The sequence below is a fragment of the Otolemur garnettii genome, unplaced genomic scaffold (genome assembly GCF_000181295.1).
Source record: "Otolemur garnettii isolate 467f Iridium unplaced genomic scaffold, OtoGar3 scaffold00129, whole genome shotgun sequence".
NCBI lineage: Eukaryota > Metazoa > Chordata > Mammalia > Primates > Galagidae > Otolemur > Otolemur garnettii.
The window spans coordinates 3,673,291-3,687,057 of NW_003852524.1; the positions used below are offsets into that span (position 1 = coordinate 3,673,291).

General features: G+C 36.9%; 1 protein-coding gene across 3 annotated transcripts in view; it reads right to left on the reverse strand.

The window, feature by feature from the left end:
* Positions 1-1,738: 1,738 nt before the first annotated feature.
* Positions 1,739-13,767, reverse strand: part of CAMK2D (calcium/calmodulin dependent protein kinase II delta) — a 304,759-nt gene continuing 292,730 nt past the window's right edge. For 2 of the 3 annotated variants that reach the window (XM_023518197.1, XM_023518196.1), the window contains exons 15-19: positions 13,001-13,076; positions 7,181-7,275; positions 5,096-5,324; positions 3,432-3,527; positions 1,791-2,218 (exon numbers count right to left, since the gene is read on the reverse strand). In XM_023518197.1, the coding sequence (XP_023373965.1) occupies positions 3,461-3,527; positions 5,096-5,324; positions 7,181-7,275; positions 13,001-13,076 (467 nt within the window). In that variant the 3' untranslated portion in view covers positions 1,791-2,218; positions 3,432-3,460. Of the gene's footprint in view, positions 2,219-3,431; positions 3,528-5,095; positions 5,325-7,180; positions 7,276-13,000; positions 13,077-13,767 lie in introns of all 3 variants that reach the window. The other variant, XM_003798167.3, reaches the window with a different exon arrangement.

Here is a 13,767-nt window from a genome sequence, read left to right on the forward strand (position 1 = left end):
AACTGTTACGTACGAAAGGAGACCGTAGAAGGATACGCTGCCCTTGGCACTGGCCAGCACCACGCACGCAGAAATATAGCACCTCCTCTTAAGAAATAAAGATGGACTCATTGTCAGCAGAAATCACAAATTTATTAACTCTTAAATATATCAATCAGTCATTTACCATTATGGCAAGAAATATATACAGTGTCCCATGGTAAACTGCAGTGTTTCAAAATGATATAAGATAATAAAGGTGTAATTCAACTGTGGTGGAGAGAACTAATCACAATTTCCTCACGTCTTAGTGCGGAAGACAAACTTGATCTACGGTAATACTTCAACACCACATGCTAAGTTCAATGTGTTAAAAAAAAAGAAAAAAGAAACCACTCTACACCTACTTATTTTAAAATACATGTATGCCACGTATAGCCGCTTCACAAAAAGGTAAAAGAAATGAAGAAGGGAAGAGTGAGGCCATTGCTTTTTCACAGATCTCATTGGCAGGTTAACATGGCTCAATACATTTACTGTATATATTTATTTTAAATATATATTGTTTTAAATTGTGTGATAAGTATCAGAAAAGCTTCGACCCATCTATCATACATCCACTAGCGATAATACCTAAGGTGATCGGTAATCAACACAGAAAGGTGAGATGGGAGAGAGGAGGGAGGGCTGCTTTTTGTTGTTTTGTTTTTTGCTTCTGCTTTAAAAATAGGCTTCTAAGACTGTGAATTACTATCATTAAAATAACGCTGATGGAGGTTCCATGCACTATAAAGCATCTCAGGGAGGAGAAAAAGCCTCACAGGAATTCAATCGACAAAGAAATGAGAGCACAGAGAAAACCCAGGACATTTCCCTTTTCTTTTGGTTTTAAACTGGAAAATCCTAACTCCTCGGAGGAAAGATAATGATACTCTGACTCAAGAGAGAAGCTAAAAAAGCACAAGTCACAAAGATCAAGTTCAAAACACTTATGAGGAAGGAAAACATTCATAAGCTTCTCTAACTTTAGAAAAGTAGCTAGTGATGGTGGGGGGCGGAGGGAGGAGTGTGGCCGTCACAAGGCGGGTGCAGTGCACGTGCCCCAAACCCTGCTCCAACTAACTTAGCAGTCCCTGGCAACTGTGCCCATCAATTGCAGTTACCGGAGTAATGCTTAGGGTATCTGCTCTCACCACTAAGTTTAAACAATTCGGATACTTCCGTCCTAATTAGGACACTGAAGTCCAAACTAGAGCCTAAGCAGAATTAAAAGCCTTTAAAATCTTGAAAAGATTTTTGTGGGCCCTGAAGATAGTTAAAAGTGCTAGTTTAGCTACTCCCCAAAGGCCTTGATTTTTATTTTACCTTCATTATGCAAATTTCACTTTTCATGTTTTTGTACATACTACCAGTCCAAAAAAAAAAAAGAAAGAAAGAAAAATGAAAAAGGAAAGAAAAGTAAAAGAAACAAAAGCAACAAAGAAATAGGATATAAAGAAAACAGAACACAGATTTGAGAAAGAAAAAAATATTCAATGCAGAAAATTCACCAAACAGTGTGAGTATATCATAAGTGATCAAACTTGCAAATGATGTGAATTTTTCCAGTTTACATAGTTGGACCAAACACAGCATGGCTTTAGATGATATCTGGCAAACCAACGGATTCTTGTTTCTACATTCATAGGGGATTTTGCCCACCTATTACCCCAATTCAACTGGTAAACAGCATAGCTTTCAATGAAGAATCATCCATTTCAACCAGGATCACACCAGGAAACTGAAGGTATATATTTTTTTGCCTTTTTCTTTTTTTTTTTTTTAAACAAACAAGCCAAAACAGATTAACAGCAAAGAGTTCTAAAAAATTTACATTTCTCTTACAAACTGTCATTCAGAAAACAATAGTTTTTAAGTCTGTTAAGTCTTGGCATAAACAGAGAAACTTGATGAATAGTTGTACTAGGAACATTGTGGGATTTTTTTTTTTTTTTGTCTGACCTCCCCCTATTGTTTGCCAACAGTAATTTAATTGCATGGAACATCCCCGTAGTTGAAGTGTAAACAATGTATAGGAAGGAATATATGATAAGATGATGCATCACATATGCATTACACGTAGGACCTTCACAACTTCATGCACTCAGAAACATGCATGAAGAGGAGGAGAGGACGGCCCAGGGTCACCATCCAGGTGCCTTGAGAATGAGAATGCAGAAGTGGCACTGTTGATATTTAGCTGAAAGGAAAAAGGGGAGGGGGAGAAATAAATTATATTGTTTTCATAACATATCAAATTGCTTTGCGATGCTTGTGACTAGGCTACATTTTTATAACTCAGGTAACGAATAGATTGAACACACTGCATATAGGAGATCTTTGCTAGCAATCGTTACAAGAAAAAATACACAATGTTAGACAAAGACGATATTAAAATAGGAAGTCAGCATTAATTATATATTTGTTCACACAAAGCTAAGCTACAAATAAAGAGACAGGGACACAGGCTTCAATCACATTATTAAATCTAAATATACCTTTGAAACGTTCTTAGTTGCTAGACAAATTAATACATGAATATTATCATTTGGTCAAATTGAAATAGATTCAAAGTTCAAATTCACCCTTAGCTTTTGTCATTATTTAGATTCCTTGGGGAATTAAAACTTGAAGTCAATTTAATAAGAAATATAGCATTGAAAGTAGAGAAAACCGGATTATTCGTATTTAATCCTTTCTTTAAAGCAACATCTGGGGGCTGTTTCTCCGCAGCTCTGACAAGGTTCAGTGCTTTGAATGGGGCAGATAGTCACAACAGCCCCACACATATCTGAATTCTTGTAAGCCAAGTTTAAGAAATAAATCATTAAAACAACACAGGCATGAAGTTAATTACAGTCAATTTTCAATTATCCTCTGGAATACCCACTTTGCGAATTTTAAATTTCAGCTTGACTTCTTCCTATGGCCGTCCTCATGGCCAAGTACCATTATACCCAGTCAGGCATAGCAGATTAATTTGCATATTAACCTTAGCCAACTGCTTCTAGGAATTGTAGTAACCTCTTAAAAAACAGTAAGATACCAAAGGATCGTAAAGCTTAATATAAATTAGGTCTGGATAATTAAGAGTTGTCTGAATGAGCCCAGATATAATTTACTTTTGATGTGAGGACGCCAAGATTCTAAAATGACACAGTTCTTACATTAAAAAAAAGTTCTTCTCAGTGTTTATTATCTTTAAAATAGGGGCCATATAGCAAAATGGGACTGAAGATTAGTCTTGAGAATTCATGCAAAATTGCTTGGAGTTTTCAAAGACCTTGAGTGTTTTTCATTGTGTATAATGCAAGAGAAAATATGAAAATATCCTCAAAAGGAAGAAAAAACAGCCATGCAGCTTTTCAATCGTTAGCTCCAATCACAAAGTATCACGGAGCAGTGTTACTTACAAGACCCATATGTGAATGGTTTTCAGGCCTTAGATGTTTTGCCACAAAGAGGTGCCTCCTGAGAAGTTTTCTTTCCCATTTGGAATACAAGGTGGCCTATTAAGAGAAGCCCCGCTTAAGCCACCTGGCACAAAAGGAAGTTTTCTTAAATAGGCTCTATCCCATAAACACTTCAGGGAACTACAGAAAAACGTCCCCCCTCCCCCCTCGTACTGCATGAACATAGTTTTTTCTATATTAATTGGCAATTCGTGCTGGACCTCTTTGGGGTAAAAAACAAAACGAGCACACAAAAACTGGTGCCTTGGTTATCTTCCTTTTGTGTCTTTCTCTTAATTTCATAGCTATTTTTTGGGGGATGAATTTCAATCTAGTTTTTCTTTGTTTTGGTTTGGTTTTTGTCCTTGTTGACTCACTTTTCCCAAGTCTAACAGTGATATATAATTCTTAAGGCTACAGAGGAAGTCTCTGAAAACCACTGTGGTATGTTATCAAACTAGGAAATCCTATGGATTCTCTGGAGTGAGTTGAATGGCTGTTTCTTTTATGTGAAGTTGAGTCCCCCATTCCATATCCCAGATGTTAACAGGCAATCCTGGTGAGAGAATTTGGAAAGAAATCAGCCGTGGGCCAAAGTTCTACTGACACAATCTATACTCCCCTCTCCTGTCATCTCACCTGACTTTATGGATGCAATATTCTCCATCATTTTCCTTTGTTCTAGTTGAAGCCAGCTTTCCTCACCTAGAATGTTCTATTGCATTCAGCTAACATCCTGCTACTATACCTGTCTTCATGATTCTCCTTGAGTTTCGTCTTCCTATTTCTTCCTTGATAATCGTCTTTCTATTTTTTTTTTCTATCTTTCTGTCTTCAAATTCCATTCATCATTGAAGACTTTGTCTAAAAATTCTATTTCACACATAAAGTGTACTACATTGGTCATTCATCCCACTCTACTCTGAAGCTGATCGTGAACTTTATCAGGTTGTTTTATTTTTCCTTTGCAATAAATGATTAGCTGCATTCTAAACAAGAATAAATGCTCCTTCGGGGTAATGTCTTTTACTACCATTGAATCTGGCATGGGCTAAGCACCTAGAAGATGGGTAATAAATATTTGTCTAATTATTGACTGGAAGAGAAAACACAACATCTGAGTAGAGTGGTGAGGTGAGAAGGACTCTGTCATATCTTCATATTTCCTTTTTAAGAGCTGTCTTTTATAAATTTTTCATAGTATCTGTGACTGAGCTCCATGGATAACCTATGAAATGGAGCTCCCAGAAATATGCTGTCCATTTTAGAAACTCCTCCTACATCCACTTCCTCTGTCAATTGTGAAAACCAAGTAACAAATATTTTGTCTTATTACATGACTCTCCCTGATTTAACCCTGGGAGAGATCATCTTGAAACCAGGTGGCCTCTGGTTTCTATTTAAAAGAGTCATAGGCTGCACCATGGCAAGTTTCAACCCACAGATGGCTGGTCTGATCGTTCTTTCCAGAGTGTTGTAGACTTTTCCTACAGAGCATTTATTTCCATCAATGGAACAAACCACTAACATTTAAATAACATACACCGTGCTATTAACAACGGAACAAGTAGAAGGAGCTGACCAGGGTGTATTAACAAAGAAGTTGACAGCTTGGAAATATTTACTTGATGGGTACTGTTGGTGACCCCGAGCGATGAAAATGAACATTCTGCCACTTTCCGTCCCGGCGGTGCCACACGCGGGTCTCTTCCGACTGCATTGTCTTTGGCATTCCACTGCCATCCATGTACTGCGTGAGCCTAATGTACGCTATGCAGGCAGCATCGTCCCCTACCAGGTGTACATGAGGGTTCAGGATAATAGTGTGGATCGGTTTATTGCTTTTGGACAAAGCTGAAAAAGAACATGAAAAGCAAAATTTAGTTTCCGTGTAAATCCAAACAGGTAATAACTTCAGTGGAATGAAACGCTATTCATTTGCTAATTAATTAATCTACTCACTATTTCCACTAACAAATGATTGTAAGAGAAAAAGAAAAAGTGGAGACAGTCTTTATTTTCTCTGATTCCCTTTACAGGCAATTTGTGTGCTACTCTAGAAATGTTGATTAACTGAGGGTAAAAAGCTAGAGAGATGTATTTATTTATAATGGGAAGTGGTTGGAAACAGAAGCCATGACATGAATAGAGGTGGAGAGGGCCTGGCAGGTGCACCAGGTGGTTCCTGCCTTCAGTGAGTGAACTGCTAGGACAGTTGTCAGATCTCATGGTGGTGTTCGTTTTTGTTAGTTGGTGAAGCACATAGGACAATGAAATCTATTAAGCATCAAGCATGGAGATCGCTATCTCTAAAAAAGGCTGGTGGCAGTGGGAATTGGTTTTTGCATCTCATCCTGTGAGTCCTCCATGCAGTAGAGTTCATTCCATGATAGTGTGGTTGTGAGCATTTGATTTAAAAGTCTCAGATTTGGCATTGGGTACACAGCCTGGTTCTGATCCTCTCTCTTCCCTATGACTGAGTGGCCCTCACTCGGCTCCAGCCTCTGGTGTTTTGACAGTAGCTACCTAATTTAATTATTTAGTCTCCACAAGGACACACTTTTATTGGTGATGTTTTCCTCCTGGATCACTACAGCAGATTAAGCTGTTATCCAAGCACGCGTCCCATTCTCGGAAAATACCGATTTAAATTTACTCGAAATATTATAACCACACAAAGGAAGACCCCATTAAGAAGAATACATATTCATGAAATGCAATGAAGTATAGTGTTATACTGAAATAGGTTCAAATATTAATAAGTTAATTAATTCTATTATTAGAGATGAGATAGTGTTGATGGAGAGTCAGGTGGGGGAAACATGAGTTGCTACCAATCAGAGTGCTGGGACACAGATGGTGAGAACAATTACTCAAGTTTTGTTAAAGTGAACTTATTAAAGACTTCCTTGTAAGTGTCTAGTGCATATAAGAAAAAGTAATTTCATTCAATATATCTCAACTTAAAAACCCAGGCCAAGGCACAGATAAGCATTCTTCTACATACTTATAATTATTGAAAATGAGCTTGGTAATCCTAATTATTAGCACAATTCCTTTTTAACTCAACAAGATCTCTCTGCAAAGAAAGTGAACTCGCTCTAGGCAATATGGAAACACAACATAATGTCTGTCATTAGATGTGAGGAAAAGGAAAAGGATAAAGGGAATTCTGGTTTTCACTTTCTCAGTGATCCCAGGCATGTGTGCAGGAGGAACTTCTTTCATCACCTTCTCTGAAATGTGACTGTTTCCTCTGAGATCACTAAAATTCTTGCAATTTGATTTGAAATCTATGATTACTCCTCTTCACTTTCATTTGACTTGGAAAATAAACACTGAATTCTTCTTCCATGTTGAATATTCTGGCATGCTTTTATTTTTTCATATATAAATAGCTTCATGAAAACTTGACATAATGGCTTTGGGGAACTCATTTTACAGCTTATATTATATACTCACTGGGACATACATGGAGTGTATTTAATCAGCATTACTTTTTGTACTAAGTCACATATTTTTTAAAGCACAGTAAAACTTTTAAGCCTGTCATTTTTTTTTTCAATTTCAAATATAAAAAGTCATATGGTGGAAAATGTTGGACAAAGGTAAAAATTCTCATCATAGAAAAGACCAAAAGAATCTGAAAATTGGGAAAGATTCAAAGAGAAGTTGGAAAAGGCATGTTATTCAATTAAGAATAAATGTACCATTTTCAAAGTAGAATCGGTGAAAGTCCATCCCTTCCACTAAATTACCCAAAGCTTCAGGTTCAAAAGCAGTAAGGCCTGGGTCACAGATTTTTCTGTAGAAAGAAAAGTAACCAAAATAACCAGTAAATAAATGCTTTCATACATTCTGATGTTTGTTGTGCAGACATTTTTATTTATCAGTCAGCGAAGGAAAGAGCCTCCCAAGAAACATTATATAATTTTTATACTAGACATGGAGAAGGTGGGTGAGGAGTGGACTCTAAAAGGCATTTTGCAAAGAACTCTGATAGAGGCAAACTAATTTAACAGGTTCAAGCAAATGATAATCTCCAACAGTTGAAAAGTCTCCTTTTTATAATTTCTACTTTTTCATTTCCTAGGGGAATTTTCCCAGTTTTACCAATTTTTCTAACTTTTGACCTAGGTTACTCTTTGAAATGTTCTCCGAGTCCTAAAGTCCAAGTCTAAGACACTTCCCAAATCCTAAAAAAGCTGTCTTTGGTTCTGAAATTAAATACCTTTGGAATAATTTTTAATTTGCATACCTCCTACTGTTCATGTAACATCTATATTATAATTTGACTTGAAGGAGGCAAGTTCCTGGCAATGTCCCCAAGACTTAATTAAGCTGTGTCTTTTAAAATGAAATTAACAGAAGGTTCAAATGCAATGTTAGTTTTCTTCTTAATCCTAAAAGTGTGATTCAACAAACGGATACACGATTTTCAACATTCTGAGAAAGCCCATTCGCTTTATCTGGAGAAATTTATTTAGCAAACAATCATTAAACACCTACTCTGGAGCAGATATTCTTCAAAACAAGCAATTATAACACAATAATTAATACGAGAATAGAAACCAACGCACAGTGCTTAAAAATTAATTACTTATCAACAGTGAATGGGAAAGATTTAAAAGAGAAAGAAAATTTGAGTTGAGCCTGTAAGAATGAGTCAGCATTTTCCATGAGCCTGTGGAAGGTGTCAGCAGGAGGAGGGTGGCAGGCAAGTGTAGGGGTTACCATACATTCCTGGGAAAATGCAGGGTACGCCTGGAGAATAGTGGTTTGTTTGACACAGAGGTTCCTGGGCTAGATAGGAAAGACCCCTGGAAATGGCGAAGTTTTACTTTGGCCTGTAGTGATCAGGTAGGCTTCTCAGAGAAGGTGACAAACTCTGGATTTGAAGAATTAGTGGGAGTTCGTAGGTAGATAAAAGGAGTATACATCATAAGATTTTTTTTTTTGGCCAGGGCTGGGTTTGAATCCACCACCTCTGGTATATGGGGCCGGCACCCTATTCCTTTGAGCCACAGATGCTGCCCTACGTCATAAAATTTTAAAGGGACTGTTTATTAATTTGCCCCAAAGGATAATACAGTAAATGGGGCCACATTTAATTTCATATGGAAATTCTCCATTTGATTTCTTACCTGCTCAACAGAAATACAGATTTTAAGAGTGGAAATCACTATAGTTCTTCAAAGAACAGAATTGTTCATAGAATGTGGAATTGGTGTTTTTTAAAGAATACTTTTAAAGGAGAAATCACTGTGGTTGTTCTCCGTAATAAGGAAAGTCTTAAAGGCAGGAGGTGGGGTAGGGATCATAAACTTCAGCTCAATCTGGCTGCTGGGTGGCTGTTTTAAAGCTTAAAATCAAATATAAGTATATAATCTCTTTCTAAGGAACAAAATGGAAAGAAAAGTGTTCCTATGGTAACAGGAATTTATTCTGTCAGGGGCTATTATTTCCTCTAAAATCATGGCTTTTGGTTGTCAATATCTGTAAACTCAAATTTCTTGCTACCTTACATCCACGCTAACACCATTGGAGAATCACTGTGCTATAATAGATTTTATTATCCAGCTGTAAAAAGGGTCAATTTACTTTAAACCTTGTCGATCTATTCTTTCTTTCACTACCCTTCCTATGTATCTATCTATGTATCTATGTATCTATGTATCTATCTATCTATGTATCTATCTATCTATCTATCTCCTGTGTGACAGGCTTTGGATTAATAAAAGATTCATGTAGCTGCCCCTAGTCCTGTGGGTGTGTGTTCAGAACAAGTGTTCCAAGAACAGGCTGACAAAGCTACACCAGCACATTCTACCATCCAAAAGGCTCCCAAATGGAAGCCTATTAGATTATCCTGGGGCCTGAAAATACAAAATCAGGCCAGATTATAGACCTTCAAAAGCAAGTAAATTAGTGAACTGATGGGATCACTAATCTTGCATTGTGAAACACCCCACTTTTGCCTGGCTACAATTCCTCCCTGTTCCTAACCAAAACCAACAATAAAGTACAACTTTTCACCATTCCACAGGGGAATGCTATTGCAAAAGAAGATGTTTTAGAAAGACTATTCTTACTCTTTGGACAATCATGTATCTAACAAAGTTATAATAGCAAAAATAATAAAAGAGAGCAGCTTCCATAGCCCAGTTATAACAACCAGTTAATAGGAAACTGTTTTCTCTGACAACAAAGACTGTTCTTTTAAACGGAATTTTTAAATTATTTCTTTATTCTAAATATATTTTATAGGTCACGTGAAAAAACTGATACATATATAGATATGCATGTATATGCATGTGTTTGTGTGTTTATATGTACGTAAGCACATACGCATATTTAATTTATAAGAACTACTTCTTGGATTTAATTCTTACATTTAGTTATTGGCTTCCGTGTTTTATATTGGGCTATATATTTGCAACTAATGATGAAAGTAATACCTGATTATATACAATTTGAAAAGAATAAAAAAGAAGCAGGAAAAATTCACACATAATGTAATCACTCAGAAGCAATTTCTTTCTTTTTTCTTTTTAGAAATCAATTTGTATATTTCATTCCACTTTTTTTTTTTTTTTTTTTTTTTTGAGACAGGAGCCTCAAGCTGTCTCCCTGGGTAGAGTGCCATGGCATCACAGCTCACAGCAACCTCCAACTCCTGGGCTCAAGCGAGTCTCCTGCCTCAGGCTCCTGAATAGCTGGGACAACAGGCACCCGCCACAATGCCCAGCTATTTTCTGGTTGCAGCCGTCATTGTTGTTTGGCAGCCAGGCTGGATTTGAACCCGCCACCTTGGGTGTACATGACTGGCACCTTAGCCACTTGAGCCACAGGCACCGAGCCTCATTCCACTTTTAATACTTTTTTCTTATGTAACTGGCATAACTGTGTATACACTTTTTTTATAGTGTGCTTAATTTTCAGCAAAAGCATCACATGTTGTAGAAACTCTACATAACCTTTGTACTAACAGCACTAAAGGTCACATAACGGCTACCATAATGTTGGACATAAATGTCATTTCCAATTTTTCACTATTATGAATATTGCTTCAGTATGTATCTTTGTTCACAATTTTTTCATGTTTTAGATTAAAAAAGGTTAAAATAAAAATTTATGTAACAATAAATTCTTCTAAGTAGAATTATAGGATTTAAAGTGAATCTTTTTTTTTTTTGCCGTTTTTGGCCAGGGCTGGGTTTGAAACCACCACTTCTGGCATATGGGGCCGGCGCCCTGCTCCCTGAGCCACAGGCACCACCCTAAAGTGAATCTTTATGGAAGCTCTCTGGTATATAATGGCTAACTCCCTCTATCCTGCCGCCACCACCATCCTGAAAGTTTGTACCCATTTATGCTCCATGCCACGGTGCAGAAAAGTAATTGTTTTGCTGAATCAGTGCTTCACTGATTGTCAGCAGTTTATTTATTTATTTAGACAAAAACCTTTTGAATTTAATAAGGAAAATAACAGAACTAGCACATACATTAATTCAAAAAATTTCCACTAAGTATCAAATAGAATAGTTCCCATTCTGTTCACCCAGAACCCCTTTGAAAGAATGCTTAAAACTAAATCAGTTAATTTATTTCTTCCTTCACTTTTTTTTTTTTTTTTTGAGACAGAGTCTCACTATGTTGCCCTCAGTAGAGTGCCATGGAATCATAGCTCACAGCAACCTCAAACCCTTGGGGTTAAGCGATTCTCTTGCCTCAGCTTCCCAAGTAGCTGGGACTACAGGCGTCCACCAAAATGCCTGGCTATTTTTTGTTGAAGTTGTCATTGTTGTTTAGGTAGACTGGGCCAGTTTCGAACCCACAGCCTTGATGTGTGTGGCTGGCACAGTAACCACTATGCTACGGGTACCTAGGCAAAACTTAAATCAGTTGATTTAAGTTTTTAATAAAAAAATCTAAGGCAGCCAATCTGAGTTTTTAATTACCAAGGAGATGACCACGTTAATAACCTTAAGGTCATATGATGAGAAGTTATATAATGTGAACTTTCAAAAGCTTTGTTTAACCTCTACATTCTATGCCAGCAGAGTGGAGTTTATATCCCTGCTGGCCTTAGAGGTAGAAAATGCTCTTGTATTCACATTTACATGTACTTAATTAGTAAACATAAACATGTTTCTATTAGTTTACTTATCTTTTAATATTTTCTCTTCTGCTAATCGTCAGTTTATATCATTTACCTGTTTTTCCTACTGTTCAGTTTTCTCCACTGAATATGAAAAAATTAATTTTTGACACACGTCTTGCAAATATTTTTCTAAATTTGTTTGTCTCAATTTTAATTCGGGCATTTTAATTAAAGTATATAGGTTTTATCTACTTAGGTAGAGAAATCATTTTATCTTATTTATTTATGATTACTTCTTTTGTTTTAAGCTTAGAGAGAAGATCTGTTGGGTGTGGGGCTCATGCTTACAATCTTAGCATTTTGGACAGCTGAGGCAGGATGATCCTTTGAGGTCAGGATGATCAGTCTGAACAACACAGCCAGACCTTCATCTCTACAAAAAATTGAAAAACTAGCCCCGTGTGGTGGTACATGCCTATAGTCCCAGCTACTGGAGAGGTGAAGGCAGAAGGAGCCCTTGAGTCTACTTTGAGGTTACAGTGAGCTGTGATGATGCCACTACACACTAGCCCAGCAACGAAGAGAGACCATATTTCAATAAACAAATTAATTAATTAAATAAAAATAAATAAAATAATAAATGTAGAGAGATTTTTTATAGCCAGAGATCAGATTCAATCTCTTTTTGGATTTAACTCTTTCACTCAGGTGGAACTCATTCCGTGGTATAGTAAAAGAAAAGACTTAGACGGACTTTATCTCTGAATAGCTAACTTAATTGACCCATATACTCTGTGCAGGATGCCTTCATTCCCTTTTTAAACTGAATGTTTTCTTTTGACTAGAGCAAAATCATTTCCTTTCTATTTCTTATGATCCAGTAGTTCATAAACTTTAAATGAAGCATGAGAACCACTTCTTCAAATAAATTTTTTCCTTAAGTGACAGACACATCAAACAGGCGTAGGGGAAGCTGAGCTGTACTGGTTGAAGAAAGAAGGCATCGTCTGATGTTGTCTCCTGACCTCTTTCTCTATCCCAGCACCTCTGCAGAACTGTGAAAGGAAACATTTCCTAAGCCAAATGCACATTTTGCGTGCTTTCCTGCTTCTTGTGTTTTTGTTTTCATGGATTGCTCTTCCTGGAATGCCCTTCTCCCATCTGGACCTGCTGGAATTATACGTCTGCATATCTGCAAAGAAATCGCCAGTCCTTGGATGCAAAGTCAGGTCTTTACTCTCTGAAATCTTAAATATATTCATTACTCTCCTGGGGACACTTAATCACTTATACCTTGAATGAAAGTATTGTTGATATATCAAACCTGGGGTTAAATACACATGCATTCAGATACACTGAAGAATGCATTCATATAGAAAATACGTTTGCGTTAAGCATGGAAGCAAAATAAATGTCCTCTACTCACGTGTAAGCCTCGAAGTCCCCATTGTTGATGGCTTCAATCAGTTGTTCAGTGACTTTGATAATCTCCTGCTTTCGTGCTAAAGGCAAAGATAAAGAGTTGGGTGAGGAAAAAAAGACAAAGGTCAGGTAACCATGACAAAGGTCATGTAACCTTACAAGATATTAATACAAGATACACCTTTTAGAGAAGCCAAATGTGGTGTTATTTCCACTACAATCTTGCTACTTGAAGTGCATAGACCAGAAGCACCTGCCTTTTCTGGAGCTGTTAGAAACAGATTCTTAGGTCTCACTTTAGACCTACATATCCAGAATATGCATTTTAACACGACTCTCACATGACTCCTAGTCTCATCTGGGGAGCACTGCTACTTTCTATAGGAAACAACAAGCATCTGAAAGGTTAACATTATCTTTTAAAATTAGTTTTTACTACCTTAACCAACTTGATAGAATTTGAAAACATATTTCCCTTTACCATTAACAGATGCAGTTAAAAATGCATTTGTAAGGCTTTACCTTCTTACTTGTTTTAAACTTTTATTACTATGTACACTGAGTGACATGTTTTCCTCACTAACTTACAACCTTGCTGAGGGTTAAGGATGTGTTATTTTTTTGTATCCCCTAAAAAGTTTTATTCATTGTCTTTTATAGAATACATGCTTAGCCAGGCATAGAGGCTCATGCCTGTAATCCTAGCACTCTGGGAGGCCAAGGCAGGAGGATCGCTTAAGCTCAGCATTTTGAGACCAGCCTAAGCAAAAG